Raw genomic sequence first — 25,617 nt, forward strand, 5'->3', positions numbered from 1 at the left:
CTATCCTCCTTGGTCACTGTCCAACTCTCTGATGCATAACAAGTGATTGTGAAGACCATGGCCTGTATCAAACGCACCTGAATTGGACAAAACCTAACCAGATGAAGAGAAGATGATCCAAGCTGTGAGCTGGTAGCCTTGCTCTGGTCTAGGCTTTCTCTGTGGATGCAGATGCTCAAAGTTTCCAAACTGAACGGATGGTTTTTGAGCGAAAGGGGTATGTTGTTCCCTCAGAATGATGGGTTAAGGATGGGCAAATCAGAACTTGGCTATCTAACGTGGGGATAGTAAGATTTGAGGCAGGAAATGACTGGCTTACACACTTTCATGAATGTAGTCATTAGTAAGAAAGTTGTAAAGGGAAAGTGAATTCTTCACATATGAAGATTAATGGCTAGAAAAGTCAACGGTGGTCTGGGAGTTCCCCTTTTTCAGAATGGCCGTCCTAGGCATTGAGTTTCATTTTGCCACATAGATGGATGGGGACAAGCGAATGGGGTGTGTTGGCCTATTCACAAGGGGATTGGTTTGTCTTAGCATTAAACTGAGTGAATTCAACACCAAAAAGTAAGACTGTCACTACTAGCAAAGAGGCCTCAGAGAATGCAGAGCACGAGTCTTTTGAGGCCAAAGATTCCAGTGCTGCTCAGACCCAGACCCACAGGAGCAGCAGCCACAGCACAGAACAAGGGACTTAACTGACATGAGACAGAGCTGACCCTAGAACTGCTACCTCACACAATCAGAGCTAGGTGCCTTCACCTAAGCTTGAGGACTGGGGGGAAAGAGCTAGGTGCCTTCACCTAAGCTTGAGGACTGGGGGGAAAGAGCTAGGTGCCTTCACCTAAGCTTGGGGACTGGGGGGAAGATGCCATAATTGGCAGGACTAAGAGCTTCGTAAAGCTGACTTAAAGTCTTGAGACTGAAGGCTGAGGTGCCTGTGAGCACATTTCGGAAGCTGTCCTGACTGTGACTGTATACTGCTGCAAACCTGAATTATATATAGCCTTTTGATTTCTCTAATAAACACCATGATCATAAGAGGGGTCCAGAGAGACAAGTTCTGTTTTAAGAAGGGAGGATACGTCCCTTCTGGGGAGAGGTTCACCTTCTGTTGTCAAAGTTAATATCTAGGGCTGAAGAAGGCCACGCAGGCGGACAGGGTGAGGCACAGAGGAGACCTCCGGGAATAGGCTATTGATATTTTGTGGGCTTATTTCCTCATCAGCAATATAAGAGCACTTCCCTAAATCTTTGCACAACTTCATGACTAAATGTTTTAGTCTCTGTCCTTTTAAATCCATCTTGTATTTGTTGAACAAATAAAGGGACAGATTAAAAATAAATAAACTATCCAGTGAAGCTTCTAAATCATGTTTGGACAGCACCTTGCTGCTGTCCCCCACCCCTCTGTGTGTTGCCCCTCCTTTCTGTCCCTAATCTCCATAACTTTCACCACTATAATCTGGCTTCTAGGGAGGCTGCTTCTAATCCAAGGTTCCCACAATGTTTAGGAGGTCAGGTTCATGTTCTCTCATCTGCCACCTAGATAGAGATTTTCTACTGTCTGTGGAAATTAAAAAAAAATGCTTCTTGGTGTTCCAGGTGGGCGTTTTCTTTTAAAACCAAGCATTTCATGACCTGTTTGCCCATCTAGTTTTCAAAATTTGCCCGCTATGATGTGAATCGTCTAGCACCCAAACTGTACAAAGGCCCTCAAAGCTAATCCCCTGGGTGAGACAGGCAGGTGAAGATGCCCAAAGACAGGCCAACAAAGAACAATGGGTAAGCCTGGTCCACAGGGCACAGAACAGCATAACCCAGGCCAGGATCCTTGGAGGACATGTGGAACCAACCACTAGACAGGGGTTTGTGGATACTCTCCAGGGCATCTGCTGGCTCTTCTCTGCTTTGTTATGAATTTCTTAGTGGTGTTCACAGAGCAGGAGCTGTTAGTTCCAGGAGTATCTTTCATACTCACCTAGAGAGAGAGCTTCATCTTCCTTTATTAGCCTCTCCTCAGGAACTACCAGGATATTGCATTTAAATTACATGCTTATACGTTTAACCCTCTACCCAATGTGTTATTCTTTGTATCTCCCCAAATTCCCTAGGCTTGGAAAGCATCTAGTAAAGGTTAACTGACTGAAGGAACAAATGAACAAACATATCTAACCCTCTTTATCTTCTGTAATAGAAGACGACCCTGAGAGGCAGGAGTTAATTAACCTACTAAAGGTCATACAGCTAATTACTGGCTATGGGATGCCCAGTCAAAAGCCAGACCAGATCCTGTCTTAACTCCTTTGGTAAAAAGCATGAAAAAGGACCTAACAGTGAATGAGGAGCATCAACAGAATGCCAAGCACTATTTGTGTTCCACATGACTGTGAAGTGGACATTTTAATTCTCATTTTACAGATGAAAACATCAAGGCTCAGAAGGTGGGTGCTCCACCTAGATTGCTCCCCATTTCCCCCACAACTTATTTCTGTCTGGATACCAAATACTCATCTCTCAGTCCTCAGCTTATACATTATTTCCTTCAGGAAATGTCATCTCTGCCAAATTTCTCTAAGCACCCTCTTCTGCTCCCCACAGCCCCTGTCCTTTCACCCTTGTGGTTACATTTACATGTTACGCTATCAATGATAAAGACTGTCTTACTTATCAAGCTTTGAGCTTCCACAGGAAGAAGCCAATCAGGAGCTGTATCTGAAATACATTGAACTTCCCTCAAAATGCTAGAGCTCTGGAGGCTTAGGGGTAAGGAATCTTGCTGCCAATGCAAAGGTACACACTAGGAATCCACCAGCTGCTCTACAGGAGAAATATGGGCAATCTCCTTCTCTTTCGTTTCCTGTCTCTGAAAACCTGGGGGAGGTTCAATGGGTCGATTCCAACTTGATAATACACAACTAAATGCCCGGCACAAAGCAGCAAGGAAATAAATATTTATGGAAGAAAAGAGAGAAGGAAGCCAACGAAGAGAGAGGAAAGAAGCTTCTAAAGAAGGAGGAAAGGAAAGAAGATTCCTAAAGCCAGACAGCTTACAAGGGGGGAAGTCAGGATTTGAACCCAGGCTGGCCTGACTCCAAAACCCTTACTTTGTCCATGAAAAGAGCTTTCACTCCAGGGTAGAGACCATTTTATTATATGTGATTGTGTGTGTATATATAAATATATATGGTGGATGCTTCACGCATACTTGTGACTTGAGCCGATTTATGTTCAGTCCATCCAACTGTGGTGCAATTCAGACCAGGGAAGAGCCAGCCAATGACCCCTCTGCATGACATTCAAGGTCTGTTGGATGGGAGAATCTGAAAAGATCAAGACACTAAAATTATGATAGGGGCCGAATTTCCCTAAGAGCTTTAAGGCTAAACGGAGTATATGCTACTGTAAAATGCAAAGTGTCTTACTGTCCCAGTGGTTTTAGGATTGTTTTCTGTGTTTTAAACTTAGCTCATGATTATGCAAAATAGACCACTTCCTGGGGAGTCTAGATAACTTGTGTGGAGAGTTTTTGTTGTTAGCATGGATTTGTTTTGTTTTGTAAATTAAAAAAAAAAAAAAATCCAAACTGCATAGCATGCAGAATACAATGAAAATAGAAATCATTCATTTGAAGAATGGGAAACATTATTTTTTTCTCTAAAAATCTCAGATTTCTTCCTGCCCTGATGCCAAACTCAAAACAGCTTTCAAAAATTTTCAGATTTGCAATTTCTCTCAGATTTTTTAAGCAAGGGTTTTAATGAGTAATACTTTTAAAGCTGAAAACTACCTGTGGCCTTTATTGTCACTGTGGCTTCTACAGATGAGATTTGGAAAGTGACTAAGGCAAAGGCAGCATTGTTTTTTGTCATCGTCGACTTGAGCATTACTCATAGCGACCCCATAAACAGAAGACCCGAAGCCTTTCTATAACTATCGTCGTTTCTCAAAGTTCATAGTTTCCAGGGGCATGTTGATTAGGAAGTGGATGCCACTCCTGCCTCCAAAGGCAGCATTAGGGAGCAAAAAATGGGAGCATATGAATCAGATACTAATTTGAGACCGAATTTTGCTTCTTCAAGCAACTTTGAGAAAGTCTCAATCTCAGTTTTTCTCTGTGACACGCACATGAAAATCCCCTGCTAATTCTTAGGGTCTTCCTGAATATTTACTAAGACCCTGGATATTTTAGTCTAGGAACATACTTTAGGAAGTGCAAATGCCAAACCCCACTGCCATCCAGAGGACTTGGACCCACAGTGAACATCCATCAGATTTCCAAGGCTGTCAATCTTTGTAGGAAGAGACAGACTATCCATCTTTTCCCTAAGTAGGAGCTGGTAGATTCAAGCCGTTGATCTTTTCATTAGCAGCATAATATGCAACACACAATTTAAGAAGTAAAAGGCACTAACAAATCTAAGAAAAGTAGGGTACACTTATCTAAACATCAAAGTGTAATTAAGCATTCCATATAAAGATATCACTATCACAGAAGCTTTCCTTCTTCAATGCAAAATTGCATTTGATTTCAACTTTAGAGTAGAAACGGTGTTTCTAGACCTCTTTATTTTTTTAAGCAAAGGAAAATGACAAGAGTACATTAATTAATAGAAGTATTAATTATTTTTCCTCAGGGGCTTTGGAAGTTTGTGTTATACTGATTTTCTTAATATTGACTAGCCTCTGTTTTTTCGAGTTCATAATTTTTATGCTTAGGATTTTTCTGCCTTTTCCTCTTCTCTGGCAAATAATCATTTCTCTCTGTTTCCAAAGCTGCTGCTGCTCCTCCTTGCTTTTAAATCACTTTAGCTGGGAACACCTGGTTTGTTAAAATCATGTGCAAAACAAGAGCCTTGTAAGTTTGTGAGCAAACAAAAAGATGTCTGAACATCTTTATACCAATCTTTCTAAGGTCATAACTCTCCCTGCTTAGAAACGCTGAATGCTTCCTGTTCCAACCAAAACAAGTGCAGACACTCTCCTAGCTTGTCCAGTTTCCAAGGACTTCAACTGTTTGTCCTCAAACTACACTGAAAATCCCTCTTTTTGGTATGCTCCAGGTATTTTCGCATACTCCATAACTGCTAACCTCCGCCTCCTCTTGTGCTGAGAAACACCACCAATCTTTCAAGGCCCAGTTCCCACCTCTATCCTAAAGTCCTCTCTCTGCCCCTCAGCTGCAAATAACCTTCTTTGATCTTTCATACCATCTTGTTGGCATCTCCTCCATGGATTTTTAAGGATCACATCTTGTTCTCCTTATTATCTAGAAACCTCTTTGGAGAAAGGTTTCAATTACTGATACCATTTTTTGTTGAATAAGCGCACAAATGAGTGATGACCAATATTTTGTTCGCTCTTGTTCTCTCAGACACATTTACCACTGTGTTCTAGAGAGCAGGGATGTTGAATACCTAATCTCCTATGAGATTTAACTGAGGGAGGGGAGTCACTTCTTTTTGGGGTAACTGCTGATCTAAATCTCTGTCCTTTTCTAGCCTCGGGGGCGCTGAACCTGCCCTGTCCCCTTGTCCTCCTGGAAGAGGAGGTGCATAAAGTGTCCCACCCAGTGGGTGAGGTAGTAGTTTGGCCTGCTGAGGCACTCACCGCTGCCAAGCCGTAAGAGCAGCACATCCTGCAGCCTCCGGTTGAGGTCGCGGAGCTCTTTCATTTCAGATACGAGCGCCCCATACTCCTTAAGCTTCTTGGCCTGCTGCACCAGCTGCCTTCGAGTCCGCTCCAGCTCCTGCTGGAGGTGCCGCATCTCCTCTTGCTGCTGCTGGTAGTTCCGCAGCAGCTCCTCGTACAGAGCCCGGGGCACAACGGCATCTTCCAGACTGTCCATGTCGTCAGTGCCTGGGGAGGTCTCCACGAAGACCTCTTCTAGACACGTGCTGTGACCCAAGCTCAGGCCGTTCTGCTTCTCCAGTCGGGCCACCACTGCCTCGATGCTCTTGTGCGCCCCTTCACTCGGCTTCCGCCCCTCAGGTCTCTGTGTAGGACAACGAGAATCAGTTCAGGCAAGGGCAGCTGGGACTTTCTTGGACTGCAGCTCAATATTTCCCCAGACAATCCTAGAATCACAGAACCACAGAACATCAGTGCTTGGAGAAACGTGTGCGAAGACTTAGTCAAAGCCCTTCCTTTCACAACTGGGGATGAGGAGGCCCAGAGTGTGGAAGGGGCAAGCCCGAAGACACCCAACAGGTCAGTAGTTTTTCTATTCCATCACTTGGCTGTACATTCTCTCAGGGCTACGCCAAGCTCCCCACCCACAGAGCCTACGCAGTGATTTTCTTGGAGGAGGCAATTCAAGGTGGATTTGTGCAGAATCAGTGAGAAACCAGGCCAGCCTGAGCTCTTCCTAGAAGAGTTATCACTCAGATTTCCACAACAATAACATGGAAGAAGAAAAAATATTCCCCTAAGCACCATTTTCCTCAACAATACTTTACTTAGAAAGGGTATTTAAAACTCTCTAACCTAAGGCAGGGACCCTGACTTATTCTCTCCTCTGCCTAACCAGGTCTTCATTGCCTAACAGAGCTGCCAATTGGCAGGGGCTCAAAAAATGATCATTCAACTAAAAAGTTCAAAGAATGTTAGAATTAGAAGATTATATATATTCCCCACCCCCCACGCCCAATTTTACAAATGAGGAAACAAAGGCTCAAGAGAGGAGAAGGACCATGCTCAGGGTCACGTGGTGAGTTATGGACAAAGCCAGAGCCAGAATTTGGTGTCCAACTTTTAGCACAAAGCTCCTTTACCCACATCTGCCAGCCTCTCCTTGGACTCCGACCAGGATGAAGTTCAGCAAAACAGAGCACACAGAGAGAGGACAGTTCATAGGAGAGAACTATCCCAACTACCTGGGGGTTGAGGGTTCCTCAGTTGCCTGAGGAAATTCTAACTCAAGTGAACAAAGCAGCCATTGAGGGGCTGTGGAAATTAAAGAACCAAGTGAATTTTTCACCCAGGGCTGGAAGGGTTAGGATCTCTCCCGATGAGGGGCACTTGCTGGGCTATAAGGCTGAGGAAAGCAGATTCTGGAAAACTTAACTCTGCCAAGTCATATCTGTCTCAACCTCTCACTAAGTTTCTGGGAATTTAAGGGGGGGGGGAATTTAAAAATTACTCTGAGGTTGAATTAAATGACAAAGTTCAATATAGTTTCACCCCCTGGAAAATGCGCTACTAGACTAGATGACTCTGGGTACTCAATGTTGGAGATTTGATTCTACCCAGAGACCTAGGAAGAAAGGTCTGGTGATCTACTTCTAAAAACTCAGTCAGCAGAAACCCCATGGTGTATGTACAGTTAGATTCAGTAAAGGATAGTCACCGTGATTTAGAAATAACTCTATGGTAACTTTTTTTTAAGTCTAGATAACCATTTTAGCAGCTAAAATTATTAGAATCCTTTTACAGATCTGTCTTCATCCTTAGACCATGAGATTCCCAAGAGCAGGGCCACATCTGACTGTTTTCCATGACTTCTGAGACTAGCACAGGGCTAAGCCCCTTAAAACACTACAATGAATGCCACAAAGTGAACTCTACTGCATCTTTTAGACTATGCCACCAAACAATCTTTGGCCTGAAGGCCAAGATCAGACCACTCTCAGTGCATGAGGCATCATTCTTCCTCCTCTTTCCTTTCTTTACCTCTAGGGGGCTCATTTAAAAGAAAAACAAACCGGCTTGCTGACTAAGATTTTCAGTGGGTATACAAAGAGAAAGCTCTAGAAAACTGAGGTGGGTAGGAAAGGAAATGCAACCTTACACAAATGTATTCGCCCAACCAAAGGTTCCACAACTCTGTAAAATGACCTGGATCACTTCTTGTCCCAACGCATCTGTCCCCAGCTGTTTGGCAATGTAACTGACTTGTTCTAAAGTGCTGCACAAGAACAGCTGGGTAAATGTTCCTGGAATTCAGCAGTGACCTCCCCATTACTGTGAGTTAGAGGAAAATGCATCATTCTAAGACCCCAGAAATGATGCCACTATACAGACGGTGCTAACAGGACTGTGCTTGGTGGGACAAGACGAATCAGGACTCCCTGAGAAGGCAGCTAGCAAGGCATAGGCACACCAGGTGAGCCAGGCCTAATCACCCTGCCAAAACCATGGTCTCTGATACAGACAGACATTTCAATGTGGAGAGATGGCCAAAGTGGATTCCTTAACTATGAGAAATCTGCAAATGTTCCCACATATTTATAAAACAACAACAGGAGGATTCTGTTACCTTGATGTGTCTAAGCTGTAAATCTTCTTCCCCATAATCTTTAATTTCTCCATCTTCGTCTTCATGATTGAGAGAAAGTTTGGGGATTTTTATTTTCTTCTGCATCACACTGTTTTCAAGGTCAGACTTGTCTTCTAAAATTCATATCAAGAAAACAAGGTTCACTATGAGTCAAAATGTTCAAAATGCCCATAACCTCAAATACTAGAGAATGATTTAGGCCAGACCAGTTAAAAAGAAGCCGCAAACAAATCTAAGGCCTAGCCCCTCCTGCATGCAGGGATCTTAAAAGCAGGAGTATAGATCCAGTCTTTGGGATCAATGGTGTTTTCTAAAAGCACAGCCATACAAAGTGCTGGGAATGGCATCCAATGAACTTCCTAAGGGATTTCTCTAAGGGCATCTTAAAGATGGCCTTTTATGGAATCTTGGAACTGGAATGGTGCTTAGATTGGTATCTGTTCTAAACTTAACTGGATGCATTCCTCAACAACAGAGATTCTTCGAAGCCAAGTGTCTTCCTGGGAAAACGTGGTGAATGTCTGCCAACTCAAGTACCAAAAGGCATGAAAGGGATGAGAGCTCTTACAGAACAAAGGTCAGAACTGAGAACACAAGGTCTTCACAGAGATCACTGTAGAGCTTAGTTACTGGACTGGCTCCGATAAAGCAGATATGACCAGAGTAATGAGCAGCATTAATGGCATTTTTACTAGTCTCCAATCTCAGAATGACCGAGTTGGAGGGAGTGATGTCACAGTGGTCTAACTCTGTTTGAGAGACTGGGAAACACAAACCTAGAGCATGGAAGAGTCGTGCCCACAGTATGCTTATAAGGAAGAGTCCAGAGCAGAAAGCAGACTGCTGGTGTCTTGTCTGGTGCCTATGTGTTCACAATATATAATAAACGTGTTCTACAAACTTTAAAATGTTAAATAAATCACATAATTTTTCCTCTCTCATTATGCAAATCACCTAAAAATTCTTTTCTCCTTCACAGATTTCAAACTCTATGTGCTAGATCTGTCTCATTGGATATGTCAAAATTAAAAATCAAAACAGAAGGAAGCCAAAGGTGGGAACTTTAACTTGTCCTTGTAATAAAATACTATGTACTGGAGATTACTATTTCTTACACTCCTTAAAGCTCCCTACCTCTACACCCTAAACACACTTCCTGCACCTTCTACAACAATGGATGTGGCACACTGCCAGGCAAGTGGTTAAGTTCAGTCTCCAAAGTTCTTCATGAGTATGTGTACATCAGCGTGTGTTTGCATGAGTGTGTTTTAATCATGCTTTTATACTTCCCTCAGGCCATTTTTTGTTTTATTTTGTGTGAAAAACTGAGAAGAAAGATTAAGAGCACATAACTATTCCAGAATGTATCACAACGTCAAATCTTCCCAGATGGTCTGTGGAATGTAGCCTCAGCTGGTCAGAGGTGGGACTCCGGTATCAGAGGGGCGTAATGAATCTTGACTCTTCTAAGACTGGTTAAGGAGGGGTGGGCTGTGAGACCTTCGCCTTTCGGTGCCTCAGTCCACCATCTATCACAGGAGCTGTGAGGATCAGATCAATATTCTATACAACTCACTGTACACAGTAGGCACTCTATGACAGAGACATTATAACTCAAGTTATCAGTTAACATGTTCTGAGTTATTTTAACCCCTTAAGGTGAATAAGGACACAACTTAAAACAAACAAACAAACAAACAAAAACTCCAAAGAAATTATTTAAGTTAAATGTGGAGGTTCAAGAACTACCCAGGGTGGGGGTTTTTGTGGTCAGTTCTCTCCTGATCAAAGGTAATAATTACTTTTCCCACTGATCATGGGAGCAATCTCTCAGGTTCTGTTTCTACGAGAATGGCCTGTTCTTGCTCTCTTTGTGGCTCTCTTTCTTGCATCCAGTGGCTGAGGCATAAGCAACAGCAGGACATTTGGTCACTCTACAAGAGCAACCGTTTTTCCTCTTACAAATGAGAGCTGACCCTTTCTATGCCAAGAAGCTGCTAAAAAGTATTACTTAAAGAAAGTACTCCAGATGAAGGTATCCTCCAAAGATGTGTTTGTGTCTGAGCGTGTAGGTGTTGAAATACAGAGAGATATGAGACAGAGTTGTCTTTTGATTTCCTGACTGCTGGTGTTAATAGTGTTGACTGTGGAACTAAGCAAGCTTTAATTGTTAACCTCAATCTCTTCTCCATCTATTATGGTGCTGGCAATTGGCCCAGGGATGAGAATCTTTGTCTTCTTGATGTTAAACTTCAATCTATATTGAAGACTACAGTGTCCTTGACCTTCTGCAGGAAGTGCTTCAGATCTTCTTCAGTTTCAGCAAGTAAGGTATTGTCATCTGCATAACATAGGCTATTGATGAGTCTACCTCCAATCTCAATGTCATATTGCTCCTCATAAAGCCCTGCTTCCAGAATGATCTGTTCTGCATTTACATTGAAAAGGTATGGAAACAGGATACATCTCTGATGCCCTCCTTCCCTGACTTTGAACCACACAGTGTTTCCCTGCTCTGTTCTGAAGACTGTTTCCTGGTCCAAGTATAGGTTTCTCATAAACACAATCAAGTGTTCTGGAATTCCCATTTCCCTCAAGGTTAGCTACAATTTGTTGTGATCCACACAGTCAAATGCCTTTGCATACTCAATGAAACACAGATAGACATTCTTGTGGTACTCTTTGCTTGCTGCCATTATCCATTTGACATTGGCAATAAAGTCTCTGGTGCCATGACCTTTTCTAAACCCAGCTTGTATTTCTGGTAGTTCTCTGTCAATGTACTGTTGCAGCCATTTTTGGATATTCTTTAGCAAGATTTTGCTAGTGTGTGATATTAATGATTCTATAATCTCTACTCTGTAGGGTCACCTTTTTTTGGAATAGGAATAAATATGGATCTATTCCAGTCAGTTGGCCAAGTAGTTGTCCTCCAGATTTCTTGGCACAACTTGGTGAGCACGTCCAGGGCAGCATCAGCAGATGATCAGCAGTCAGGAAATCAAAAGACAAATGGCATTAGGAAAATCTGCTGTCAATGAGGGTTGCAGAGTGGAGTAGACTCGGGGTGGAGGTGGGGGAGCGGGGGTGAGGGGTGGGGAGAGGCATTGTATACCAATGAAGGAGTTTTTCTTTTGCTTTTCAAAGAGAAGAACGAACTGAGGTGGGGGGGAGCGGTGGGCGGGGAGAAAAGTGCAACAATGAATGAATGGAAATCCAAAATCTCTGTAGATGTTCATCGAAATTAATTAAAAAAATATTAATTAAAAATAATCTCCTCTCAGGGACCTCTACAGAGTACTGAGAAGCAATCATATCAGTTTAGAGACTAAGGTGCTCCTAGTCCAGGCCATGGTCCCCACAGTTATTTTTGTTATGCTTCAGAGTAAGGATGACAGAAGAAAAATTAATTCCTTTGAATTATGGTGCTAGAGAAGAGTCTTGAACATATCATGGAAAGCCAAGTTTCTCCTTGGAGACTAGGATTTTAAAGCTCTGTCTCACATACTTTGGACACACGGCCAGGAGAGACTGGTCCTTGGAGAAGGGCATCATGCTTGGAAGGATGGAGGGACAGCACAGGAGAGGAAGACCCCAGATGAGATGGATTGATACAATGACTGGGGCAATGGTTGGAGTGTCGGAATTAGTGAGACAGGCCCAGGACAGGGCAGGGTTCAGAGCTGTTGCACATAGGGTCACTGTGGGTCACAGGTGACTCGACAGCATATAACAAGGAGACAAAAAGACAGACAGAGAAGTATAGGCAGTGAAAAGGTGGGAATGGGATTTCTGATGTTTTAAAGTTTAGACTCTAATGAGTTTGAGGGCAAACATTTGAGACATTTAACTTTACTGGAAATGCAAGCTGTGTCCTGTCTTGATTTAAAACTCTGTGGCTAAAAATCATGTCAGTGTGGAATTGGCTCTAAGGAGAGCTATCATTTAGACATACAAAACTGAGTAAGATCTGAATCAAGAACAAACCTCAGAGTATATAATTCAAATTTTTTTTAAAAAAAGCAGAGGGGGAAACAGTGGTACCACGTGATTACTACATGTATCCTTCCATGCAACAACTGGTCTTAGGGATAAAGAAGGTTTTGTTGTGAGGTGTCCTCAAGTTAAGAACGACCCAGAGCGATTCTATGAACAACAGATCTGAACCCTGTCCTACCCTGTGCCATTGTCACAATCTCTGACATACTTGAGTTATTGCCACACTGTGTCAACTCATATGATTGAGGGTCTTCCTCTCTTTTGTCCACCCTTCTGAAAAGCATGATGTCCCTCTTCAAGAAATATCCTCTCCTAGTAATATGTCCAAAATATGTGAGAAGACACGTCACCATTCTTGCCTTCAAGGAGCACTCTGGCTGCACCCTAAGACATATCTGTTTGTTCTTTTGATAGTTCATGGAATATTCAGTACTCTTTTAAACACCACAGCAAAAAGAAATGCATTTTTCTGTCATCCTTATTCACTGTCTAGCTCACAGATGCATAACAGGTGATTAAAAAGAACATGGCCTGAATCAGGCACACATTAGTCCTCAAACTGATATCACTGCTCCCCAAATGTTTGGAGAAGTACTTAATTGCAGACTTTCCCAGTCCAATACATGTACTGATCTCATGACTGCTGGTACCAAGGGTGCTGAGTGTAGATTCAAGTAAGATGAAGTTGTTGACAGTTTCAATCTTTTCTCTAACATTATTTTGCTTATCAGTCCAGTGGTCAGAATTTTTGTTTTCTTGGTGTTGAAACTCAATCTATATTGAGGCTGTACTCCTTGAGCTTTTCTAGCAAATGCTTCAAGTCCTCCTCACTTTCAGCAAGGAAGGTTGCATCATCTACATAGTGTGGGTTATTGATAAGTCTCCCTGCACTCCTGATGCCACATTCTTCTTCATCGAGTTCAACTTCTTGAATATTTGCTCAGCATATAGATTAAATAGGTACAGAGAGAGGCTTCAACCCTGACACACACTTTTCCTTAATTTTAAACCATGTAGTCTTCCTGTGCTCTGTTCCCACACAAGCCTCTTGGTTTAAGTTTTGCAAGAGCACAATTAAGTGTTCTGAAATTCCCATTCTTCTTAATGTTTCCCATAATTTATTATGATCCTTGCATAGTCAATAAAACACAGACATTCTTCTGGTATTCTTCGCTTTCAATCAGGATCCATTTGACATAAGCAATGAAATCCCTGGTGCCTCTTCTAAAACCACCTTGAACTGTCAGTGCACTATACTAGCTGTGTTGAATCATCTTCAGGACTATTTTGCTTGCATGTGAGATTGTTCAGTAACTTGCACCTTTAGTTGGATCACATGTCTTGGGAATAGGATCAAATACGGATCTCTTCCAGACAGTTGGCCAGACAGGTGTCCTCCAAAATCCCTGGAGGATGTGATAGATAGATGGGCATGTCTGGCACTGCATCTCTTAGCTGAAACATGTCAATTGATACCCTATTGATTTTAGCCAGGGGCCTTATTTTTGCCAATGCCTTCAGTGCAACTGAAACTTCTTCCTTGACCACTCTTGGCTCTTGATCATACGGTATTTCCTGCATTATTTCCAATTCAGCCAATTCTTTCTGGTACACTGATTCTGTGTATTCTCTTCATCTCCTTTTGATGCTTCTTGGATCATTCAAGATTTTGCCCATTGTATCTCTACTGCATCTTGAGGCTTGAATTTGTTTTTTAGTCTTTCAGCCTGAGAAGCACTGAATTATTCCTTCCCTTTTTATTCTCCAATTCTAGGTCTCTGCACATTAAATATTTTGCTTTTTCTTTTCAAGGTGCTCTTCGAAATCTTCTGCTCAGTCCCTACACTTTAGCATCTCTTCCCTTTGATTTGCTTCTTGATGCTCTACTGCAATTTTCAGAGTCTCTTCTATCACCCACTTTGGTTTTTTTCTTTCTCCTCTGTTCTTGTAGTGACCTTTTCTCTCTTTGTGGATGATATCCTTGATGTCATCCCACAACTTATCTGGTCTTCAATCACTGGTGTTCAATGCTTCAAACCTGTTCTTAAGATGGTTTTTAAATTCAGGTAGGATACACTCAAGATCATATTTTGGGTTTCGCTGATTTGTTTTAATTTTCCTCCACCTCAATTTGAACTTGCACATGAGTATTTGATGATCTGTTCCACAATCATCACCTGGTCTTGTTTTAACTGCTGATACTGAGCTTCTCCACTGACTTCTTCCATAGACGTAGTCAATTGGATTCCTATGCAGTTCATCAGTTAAGGTCCATGTGTAAAGATACTATTTTTATTTTATTGAAAAAAAAGATATTTGCAATGAATGACATACAATATGCAATCCTTCAATTTCTGGTCTCATTTTGTTCACCAAGTCTGTACTCTCCTACTACCACTCCTTCTTCACTGTTTCCAACTTTTGCATTCCAGTCATTAATTATCATTAACCCATGCTGACTGCATGTTTTGTCAATTCTGAATTGTAAATTGGCAAAAATCTTCAATTTCTTTCTCGTTGGCTTTAGCTCTTGGTGCATATATCTGAATAATAATCATATTAACAGAAAAGATAACCTAAGATCTCAATTATTGTTGTGTGCCAGTGAGTCTTAGAATTTGACTCACAGGTGACCCTCCAGCGGGTTTTCAAAAGCAGCTTAAGAGGCACATAACTGCTGCAGAAATTTAGGGGCAAGGGAGAGTTAATATAACTGTAGAAGATTTTTGACATGAGGCAACATCTGAGTCTTGTGAGTCTGTTTCTACTTCTTGAACTTGAAATAATTTCTACTCTCCGTTCCAAGATTATCCTCTCTATAGGCTAAGAAATGGATCAGAGTAAATGGCACTAGGACAGCTGAGCCTCATGAAATGATTGTCATTTAGGGCAATAAGAATCTAGACCACACAAGAGGGAAAAGCACAGAAGTTAAAGATTGGGAATGCATTTCTACTGGAGCAGTTCCGTTTTAGGCAGGAGGAAGAAGTGAGATGTAGATTAAGCTGGCTGAAGTTTTAGAATAAATATTCTTAAATCAACAAGTCAAGAAAAGCTGAATTTTTTTTTAAAAGTCGGGGGGAGAGAAAAGCTGCCATTCAGCCTGCAGATGTGTTAGACAAAGTGGATTATGAATCCAGTTCTACTATTTAGCAGGTGTGAGAAATGGCTTTATCATTATATTTCATTTTTCTGTTGTTGTTTTTTTTTTGTAGAAATGGTTCTACTTCAAGAAGTATCAAATCAAAGTGTAGAGAAGTCCACCTTTAAAACAAGAGAGTTTTGTGATGGCATATAAACAGTGCTCAGAGGCATTGCCTGTTGGCCCAGACGCTGCTGCAGGATTGCTGGAGGCCTGTCTAGTAGCTTGTCTTGGTAAAGGCAAAATTCAACTAGGCTCCCCACAGCTATACACAAGGCTCCAGGCCCTTTTATTTAACCAGAATGCTTACTCTCCTTTTTCTGCATGACAAATTCTACTTCATCTCTTCTAATCTCCAACTTTCTCCTCAAAATTCCCATCATACAGGGGACTTATCATCTTTGTACTTTACTATTTTATGATGTTATAATTATCAGCTTACAGGTATGCCACCCTCAGTAGAGTCTAAGCAATCTCAGAGCATGGGCCGTATCAGAGGCCTGACCATACAATGTGAACTCACCAAAACTTTTCCATACCTATTAGTTGACTATAGATAAAAAAAGAAAAATAATAGGAGTTGCTGAAGAAAGGCAGAGAAACTGAAGCCCTTTGATATAGCCTGTGGGATTGCAAAAGTGATACAATTAATGTGGAAAACAGTTGAGTGGTTCCTCCAAAAGTTAAACATGGAATTATCATATGGTTAACAATTCCATTCCAAAATAATACACTCAAGACAAATGAAAACATGCATCTCTGCAAAAACCTATATATGAATGTTCAGACTAGCATTATTTGTAACAGCAAAAACATGGAACAAGCTTAAGCATCTTCAACTGATTAAGGCAAAATATGGAAGATTCATATAATGGCATATGAGCATAAAAAGTAAGTATCAATATATACTCCAGCATGGATGGATCTTAAAAACAGCATTCTAAGTAAAAGAAGCTAGACACAAAAGGACACATGGTGTATGATTCAATTCATATGAACTAAGCAGAATAGCAAATTTCTAGAGACAGGAATAGATTCGTAGTTGCCAAAGGGAAAGAAGAGTGACTGATAATAGAGATTTCCTTTTGGGTGGGTGAGAAATATTTTGGAATTGGAGAGGTAATGTTTTCATGTTGTGACTTTATTAAGAAATACTCATTTTAAGAGGTGATCTGATGTATGTGCATTGCATTTTAATTTGAACAAAGGCTATCTATCACTTGTGAAATGTCTACTACGTACAAGAGACCACTATTTGGATCTTTATTAATATTACATGCACTCAACAACTCTGCACATTAGCCACATTTTATTAGTCAAATCATCTCCTACAAAAGATGAACTGTGACTAAAAGTAGGAAACCCTCTGCCTCTAGTTAAAAAGGGTAGAGTCAGATTTTGATCTAGATTTGTCTGTCTCCTAATCCTATGCTCCATTCCCTCTAAGAACATGCTTCTAACATGGGAGAAGCAGAATAAATGTTGAATAAATAGATTATGCCTACAGAGAAGGACATCCAAATTTTCCAGTCTCAAACCCAAAGCAGAAGACCAATATATTCCTGCCTCCCTGCTAGGACTGTATATTGTCAAGAAATTCCCAGTAACCACAGACATGCACAACACAGAAACAGGCTGAAGCCAGTCCTCAGTGCTTGAGGGGCTTTCTGAAAAGGTAAGGTAGTCAGTACACAAAGTACTGAACCTATAAGAGTTTTATAGAAGGTCCGAAACATATAGTACCTCTACTCACAAGCCTCCTGACCTAGATCTTGGCTGCCTTGATCCTTGTCCAATGGAATCCTGAGATTCCTTTAAAAGCTAACCACCTGTTGGCTCTAACTCAATGCTAACTAGGCTCCTTCTTCTCGTCTCAACTATACCAGTAGACAGTGAGTATTTATTGAACCCTGGATTCACCTGGTCTTGGTTGAGACTTGTGCTAAGTGGTTCTTGTCTCTTTGTCTTCCATGAACCATATGTCAGATGCAAAGGTTGACTTCCTAAGGGATTCTTGCTCACTTAGGGCAAATTTCTGGTATCCAGTACTTCCTAATCTTAAACCCAAATTTTAGGTGACATGACACATTTATGTCTCCACCATACGAGAGAATTACTGAATTGTCACCATAAGAACAAGAAATGGTTGGTAGGTAGAGGGCCAATGTCTAATGGAGATGGCCCAGTTTTGAGTCTGGTAGTTCTGGTTTGGAATGTTAGCTCTGTTATGTATGAACTGTTTGTGTGTGTGTGTGGGGGGGGGGGGAATCTCTGGTGGCCTGATGCTAAAGCGTTATCTTGTCAACCCAAAGGCACTGCAGTTCAAAGCCACAAGCTACACTACAGGAGAAAGATGAACAATCTCTACTCATACAACTTAGAGCCTTCGAGAATGTATGGAAGCATCAGCTATGGGACCTGAAGGCACAAAGCAAGAACAACAACATTTGCTAACTTTTGAGAGCTCTGATGGCATGGCATCATGCATAGGGAGTTGTGCTGCTAACTCAAAGGTCACATCTCTCCTGCCGTTTGAATCTACCAGCAACTCCACAGGAGAAAGATGCACAGTCTCCTCTTATGTGATGTAAAGCCTCTGACACCTACTGGGTGCTGGGGTTGAGGGTGGTGGTGGTGGTGGTCTGCTATGCAACTCAATGGCAAAGTGAGACAAAGAGAAAGAGAGAGAGAGAGACTATCTGTAGGATCTTGAGCAAATCACTTATCTGAAGCTCAATTTCATTTTCTGTATAATGGGGGTCATAAACTGTTTTCCAAAGATGATATACATGTGAAAGACAAAATACAGTGCCTTTCTTTTCATAAAAAGTCAATAAATAGTAGCTGTTACGTTCTCCTTGAGGGTTCTGCATTTGGCTTTTATCCCATGGCAGTAAGGCCCTCTGTAGGTGTCTGACACAGATTGAGACATGATGAAAGAGATGTTTTAGGAAGATTAATGTGGCAGTGGCAGGCAAGATAGATGAGAGAGAAGGGAGAAACTGAACACAGGGTGACGAGAAGCTATAACTCTTCAGTGGTCACACTAATGAAGGTGAAGAGTGGTGTGGATCATCTACGACAGCAAATATTTCACGCAGCATCATTTTAATGTGACTTTGGAATACGTTTCTGGCTTCGAATACCAAGAGAACCAAAGAAGAAAGTAGCCCTTGACTGGAGAGGCTCAGGAAAGTTCCTTCATCAACCTGCTGCTGCAATTAATCTAAGCGTGAGGCCAAACAATCACATTTTAGTGTAAATGTAAATAAATGTGTAGCCTCTGGGCAGACACTTCCACTGACTTGACTTCTTGGCTGTTGTCCCCAGAGACAGAAAAATCTTCATAGAATTGAGTATCCTCTATATATTCCTCCCTTTCAGGAAATATAATTATTGCTAATTATATTCATTTATTCAACAAAGACTAAATAAGCAGTAAGCACCTAGTATACACACCTCTGCCAAATTAAAAATATCACTGCATTTAATATCCACAATAATTCCTCTGAAACAGAAATGATGACTCAAAGAATTGGGATAGCTTGGTGAAATCTATAAAGTTACCTAGCAGAAGAGCTAGACTTTCAAATCAGGTCTGTTTGGCATTGACTCTCCCTCTGTTTCTACAACCTAATTCTCCCACACAAACAAGGGGGGAAAAATTATCAAGTTGTCTTAACTTATTTGATTCACTACCACTGTTTATTTAACAAAAAAGCACATGGAAAATAATGAAAGTGAGGTGCAGGCTTTCCTCTCAAGGTGGTGTCTATTCCCTAGGCAAATGCTCCAATAAATTCCCAAACTGAACAAGCCTATATTTAAATATGACTTGGTGCCAAACTCCTGAGTTGCAACTTATCAAGGCCAAACAGAATCCCGATTCTAAGCTATAAGAAGTTTTCCTCTCAAGAATATTATTAAAGTTTTTCTTCAAAAAATAAAAGAATTTGGTATTTGTAGGAAAGGAATACAAATTTCACTAACATTGAAAGTAAAATGGAAGCCTAATAACTAAATTGTCTTCTAGAAAACACAGATGGAGAGGAAGCCCAACGCAAGTTTGTCTTCAAGACTCACTTGTATATACAGTTAAAAGGGGGCAAACGTTCCCTTAACCTCTATTTTACATTTTACATACAATCAGGTCAGCTATGAAAAAAGAATTCAAAGCTAGAGAGCTTAATTTAGTCTGGTTTTGCTAGCTAAGTTGAACTCTAAAAGGCTAACTGGGATATGTTTTACTAAGTTTGCCTTTTTAAATACACTATGGATAAGCAAGTTTAAAAGCTTTAAGTTGTCTAAAAACCCTGTAAAGCATTCTGCCTGTATTAAAAACAGACATGCCACAGAAAGGACATGTACATCGCACTCTCTGGATCCTGGTGTTTGTTTTTATAAAACCCCAGGCAGGCAGAATTCTCAAATTTCAAGGATTGTATCCAACTGAGACAATAAAAAGAAGGGTGCCCTGCTGTGGTCTAACAGATAGAAATCGGGAGACATTGATTCAAGTCCTGGCTCTGTCCCTAACTCACTGGGTGTCCAGTCACTGCCTCTCCCTCAGCCTTTGTTCTCTTTTCTGTAAAACATGGCAGGTCTGCTAGAACATCTCAACAGGTGCTTCCAGCTATACAGCCCTCCAGGTGAACCCGCATGATTCCTCCCAGTAGACATGTATGGAAAAAAATGCCCTACTAGATAATCCAAAAAGAGAGAAAGAGGGGGCACTCCCTTGGTCTGAGCCTCGATGCCCTCATGGGGCATGGTCAAAACCAGAAGTCTCATTCTACTGGGTCACTTGGCTAGCCTTAACTAGGCTGCTGTCAGGGAAATAAATGGCCCCAGCACAGAATCAAGAGGGGTAAGATACAGAGATAGAATAAGCCTTTGAAGCTAAGGCTTCGAATGACTTCAGGGTCATTTAAAATACATGCAAGTGATATTTTCAACCTGTCTCTTTCTCGAGTGGACTTGTTCTTCTAAATTATTTCATTCTACAAAGGGTAATGTCCTATCACAAGAATTAGCCCCCTGCTGTTCTTATTTTTTTTAAAGTATCTATTATTTAATAAGGACTTACTGTGTGTCAAACACATTTTCATAACCTGGCTACATAAAACAGTGGGCTGGTGGATGGTTCCTATCTTTACAGATGAGGCACCTGGACCTCAGGGTGTAATCACCTAAGGTCAGCTAGACTATAAGCAAGAATCATAAATTGAGTCCACAAAGTTGGATTTAAATCAATCCTCTTTTTCTAACATTTGCTTGTACATATTTAAAGACGAAAACTAGAAATCACCTATCAAACTCTACTATGGTGCATTATTCTCCACTTGACCGCCTCTGGCTGTTAGTTACCTCCAGTGACAGGGCGCTTATCACTATGCTGGGAGTGCTCTCTATGGTTCATCAGCTTTCTCTGCTGTTACTCTAGTGGTTTTCTCCAAACCTATGAATTGTACTTTGACTTTAGCTCTGCTCTCTGAACCCGTTCCTCCATAGAGTAAAACTAGATATGCCAAGGTTACTGTGTACTGTCAAGTCAGAATTTTGGCAATGCTGGAATTTAAATGCATAAATTGGTCCTTTTGCATTCACTGCCTAGCTTTTGAAAATCCATGAGGTAACTGAAAGCATCATGTTTGGGTCAGATGCATCTTACTCCTCAAGATGACATGTTGCTGTTGTTATGCAAGTGACTCATAGTGACCCTACACTTGCTCTAAAATGCTTTCAAGAGGGCTTCCACTGCAGTTTTACCTAATACAATTCATCATCTGAACTTTTGATTATTGCTTCCACGGGCATTGATAGTGGATATAAATGAAGTGAAACCTTTGACAATTTCAACGGTTTCTCTGTTCATCATGATGTTGCTTATTGGTCCAGTTGTGAGGATTTTTGTTTTCTTGATACTGAGGTGTAATCCATACTGAAGGCTGCAATCTTTACTCTTTTTCAGTAAGTACTTCAGCCTCTTTTCATCTCCAGCAAGCAGGACTGTGTTATCTGCCTATTACAGGCTGCTAGCAAGTATTCGCTAGTCCTGATGTCATCACACCCCAATAAAACAAGGAAGCCTATCTCACAAGGATGTAAAGTGTATATGAAATCAGCACTGAACTTGTACCTTGGTGGTTACTTAAAAAATAATTAGTGAATTGGTACTTGAAGGCAAAAAAATGCCTAGCCTTCCTTTTGCATTTCCCTTCAATAGAAGGCTGAACACCTAGCACAACTTACATTTGTAAAATTTAAGTTAACCACAGAAAAACATCTTCAATTTATGTCTGCTTGTTTAGTAAGTACAGTAAAATGAAGTTTGCCCAAATCTTCCCTCTCTAACGAGTTCATAAGACAAAGCAGGTGGGCACAGAGAAAAAGAGTGTAAGTCTTAGAAGATCTTAATTTGAATCCTACTTTTCCAGTGCGTGTTTAAACATGAAAGCCAATGTGCGAATAAACAACAAAAGATCACATAACAAAAGCAAGACCTCAGTTTTCCTGGGTCGTATTTTCCTTTCAGCCTTGTGAACCAGAACTCCACTGCACACGCTATTTAGTCATAACAAAAGTGTGGTTCTCAAACAAGGAGAAATCACATCGACTTCACTTTCAATGGTTAACATTCCAGTAGAATCTGCAACAGATGACAGCAGGCAAGTTCCAATCTTTGCTCCAACGTATATCAGCAGAACATGTCAAAACCTAAATTAAAAGTTTCACTGGCTTTTTCTAAAAAAATAAATCCTTTGGTTGGCAGTCTCCCATTGATGACATGCAACAATCTTTGCATATGAAATCGACTAGTCCCCTGCTTTGCTGCTAACTTTGTAGAAGTTCCAAAGTATTTCTGGAGCAAGTGATCTATTTGGACTGACAATGCCAAGCTTGGACCTGAGCCCTGAATGAGCTAAAATTACCAAAGCGAGAAGAACGTGGCTTTGGAAGCTATTTCCCCCAAGTGTGGGGTTTCTTCTAGTTGGGGGAGTGATAAAGAATGCTGACTTTTTCCAGATGAACAAAGTTGAATGAAGCCTCAAAAGTCTGTGGCAGGTTTCTGTTCTGAGAAAAAAGGTGTTGCTACAGAAGCTCCTGTCTCCCCTGTGTCCATACCCTTGCATACAAACACACCTGTCTCCCTCTGATGACATGCAAAGGCAGGATACAGGGACTGATGAGAGAGACCCTGTCCTGGTGGAGCTCATTGTCTGCCAAGAAGATAGAAACATTCTTAACTAACAATCCAGGGCACACAATGCTAAGATACATTAGCAATGCAAAAGCAAAGTGAAGCAACAGTTCCAGGAGGTACTTAGGTGCAGAAGGTGGGCAGAGAACGCCCATCAGGTGAGTGCTTCCAAGGCAGTTTGTCCAATTCTCTATCACCACTCATAGAGTGCTGGACCACAAGCATCTATCAGATGTCTGTTTTCCCCACTGGGAGGTGAGCTCCAAGTAGGCAGAATTGTCAAGAGCCATGTCAGACAGTGATTCATAACTGAGTGGATGGCTCAGAGGAGTGCATGGAGATGGGTTCCCAGAATGGCAGAAAGTACCTCATAAGAAAGAACTGATGATAACTTAAAAAGCTCAGCTACAGACAACCTATGGATTATAGTTCTACTCTGGTATATGTGGAGTTGTCAAGAATTACAAGTTGACTTTGTAATGGCTGGGTTTTGTTGGGGGTATTTTTTAAGAGCTAAGGGATGGGAAAGTGATTCCGGATATGTGAAGAAGGACAGGGCGGATCTGATGAGGGTTATGGATGGTAGCCTAAGGAGCTAAGTTTTATTAAGCAGGCAACACAGAGCCACAGAGGATTTTTAAGGAAAGCAAGTCGATTGATTAAGGCTGTTTCATAGAAGTTCATTCTGACAGCATTTAAAAAAAATAGGCTGGGGACAGAGATGGATGAGAGCTGACACATGAATTCAGGCAATGGCAGTGGAATTGGCACGGAAAGCCTCTAGATGCAAAGACTATCTACAGTTGTCCTATGCTGTGTTCCCCTTTCCACTGGTGCCTGGCTCCCAGATCTCGTTATCACTATGTCAGGTTCCCCAAGGCGACAAACTCCTGAAGATGGTGACCTCTCCCTCATTAGCATCACACTGACACTTATGGAAACCTGACAGGACAGGGGCTGGAAAGTTAGTCCTTGTTGCCTCACTATCCTGCTATCGTTCCCACCTAGCACCTCAGATGTGACCTAGCACCTAAGTGCAGTGATGTATCTGCTATTCCAGATGGGCATAACAGGCACATAGGACGTACTGGGCCAGGCACATGAAGTACTAATGAGACAGGTGCTAACAAGGGTAACTCAGCACACATCTAAAACCAAAACACAACACAGGTGCCTGGAGTGAATGATACAGAATGGTAAGACCTAGAGAAACCAGTTTTGGATCCCTAAAAACCAAATATTCAATACCATGATCCCTAATAGCAGGCTAGATTGCAGTTAAACAATGGTGAGCTCGTCAAATGCACAGCTCTCACTTTCATAGCCGGCGTGGGAAAATAATAGCAAGAAGGAAAGATCACGGCTCAAATGTGAGCAAAGCCTGGAGCTCTGTGGGCCTTCCTTTGTGCGGGGCTCCTTTTGAGACTCTCCTCCAAAATGAGAACTGACGTAGGGACAAGTATGCATGCGCTTTTCAGAAGGGAGACTGTAGTGGAAGAAGACGAAGAGTGAGTGTATGGCATTAAAACACAGGAACTAAAACCTTCTTGGGGTTCAAAAACTTGCCTTGAGCCTTATGCTTCATGGATGGTTTCTTCTTTTCCTTTCACTTCTTCTAAGCCATGCAGTGTGACTGACAGGAGTGCCAACTGCTTTATAAGGGACTGTCAAGGGGGTCTGGCACTGGACAGCCTGCATTCCAATTCTGCCTTTGCTGTTTGTTAACAGTGTGCCTGTAGGCAAATACCAAACAACTCTGAGCCTCAGGTTAACTTTAAAAACTGAAATAATCATCATTGGAGCATTTACTGCTGAGGTTGCAGAGGACTAACAGTTAACACATCCACAGAAAGCAAGTGAGAGCGAATGAAAGCACTGAGTTTCACTATTGTTGTTTTCGTTCACTGCTCTGGAACTGGAAGTTGGTTCAGAAGAGAACCATACACCAAGACTGGACACACGAAAACTGGTGTGGTTTGATCAGCTGCAGGAAAAATGCAAAGCTCCACAGTAGTTTGCTTCATATTTCCTGGGTACAAGAGGAGGTAACATTTTACGAGACCCCTGGCTTGTCCTGTGCAAACAATAAAGTGGCACACTCCTCACGAGCAACCACCAAAACTTCTGAAAAACCATGGAGTTTGTTACAATGGCTAATTCTGTAAGCATTAAGCCGCCTCTGCCTCCTCCCTGAGGTCCATCGCCTCACACCTGTAACAGCACAACCAGGAGATGCCAGAAGATGAGTTCTTCAAGATGAAGTCTCTGCAAAGAATTCTCAGAGCCACCAAGACAAAAACTCAGGTGGGGCTTCCAGATACACAGGAGAGTTCTCCAAGGATAAATGAATTCCCAAATCTACTTAGGCCCTTCCAACCAGGTCTCTAGCTGGGACAGCTGCTCCAATTTAAAAATTAACCAGCTGACTGGAATTTAAAATGTGGGTTGTTGCTAGGTGCCATCGAGTCAGTTTTGATTCAGAGTTGCCCCTGTGCACAAGAGAACAAAACACTGCCTGGTCCTGGCCACAGTGTCTCAGTCCACTGGAGCAACCACTGTTTAAATCATCATATTACTACAGGCCTTCCTCTTTTTTTTGCTGCTCCTTTTCTCTTCTCTTCCAAGTATGATGTCCTTCTTTAGGGACTGGTCCCTACTGATAACACATCCAAAGTACATTAGATGAAGATTTACCACCCTTTCTTCTAAGGAGGATTTTGGCTATACTTCTTTCAGGACAGATTTGTTCATTCTTCTGGAAAGTCATAGTATATTCAAGATTCATTGCTAACACTGTAATTCAAAGGCATACATTCTTTGGTCTTCCATATTCACTATCCAGCAAAAAAAAAAAAGTACTATGGCTTGGATCAGATACACTTTAGTTCTCCAAAGTCTCATTTTTGCTTTGTAACACCTTTTTAGAGGCCTTCTGCAGAAGATGTGTCCAATGCAATGTGGCTCGCTGATTGAATTGTTCTTTTTCCCCCATGAAAA

General features: G+C 41.6%; 2 protein-coding genes across 2 annotated transcripts in view; both read right to left on the reverse strand.

Annotated features, from left to right (window-relative positions):
* Positions 1 to 25,617, reverse strand: part of AGBL4 (ATP/GTP binding protein-like 4) — a 1,996,071-nt gene that overhangs the window by 461,653 nt on the left and 1,508,801 nt on the right. The gene's annotated exons all lie outside the window — the stretch shown is intronic.
* Positions 1 to 25,617, reverse strand: part of BEND5 (BEN domain containing 5) — a 62,468-nt gene that overhangs the window by 34,462 nt on the left and 2,389 nt on the right. Inside the window, exons 2-3 of the mRNA XM_006879653.1 lie at positions 8,258 to 8,391; positions 5,611 to 5,995 (exon numbers count right to left, since the gene is read on the reverse strand). Coding sequence (XP_006879715.1) covers positions 5,611 to 5,995; positions 8,258 to 8,391 — 519 coding nt within the window. The remainder of the gene's footprint in view (positions 1 to 5,610; positions 5,996 to 8,257; positions 8,392 to 25,617) is intronic.

The sequence above is a fragment of the Elephantulus edwardii genome, unplaced genomic scaffold (genome assembly GCF_000299155.1).
Source record: "Elephantulus edwardii isolate Elephantulus edwardi_28Jun2011 unplaced genomic scaffold, EleEdw1.0 scaffold00005, whole genome shotgun sequence".
NCBI lineage: Eukaryota > Metazoa > Chordata > Mammalia > Macroscelidea > Macroscelididae > Elephantulus > Elephantulus edwardii.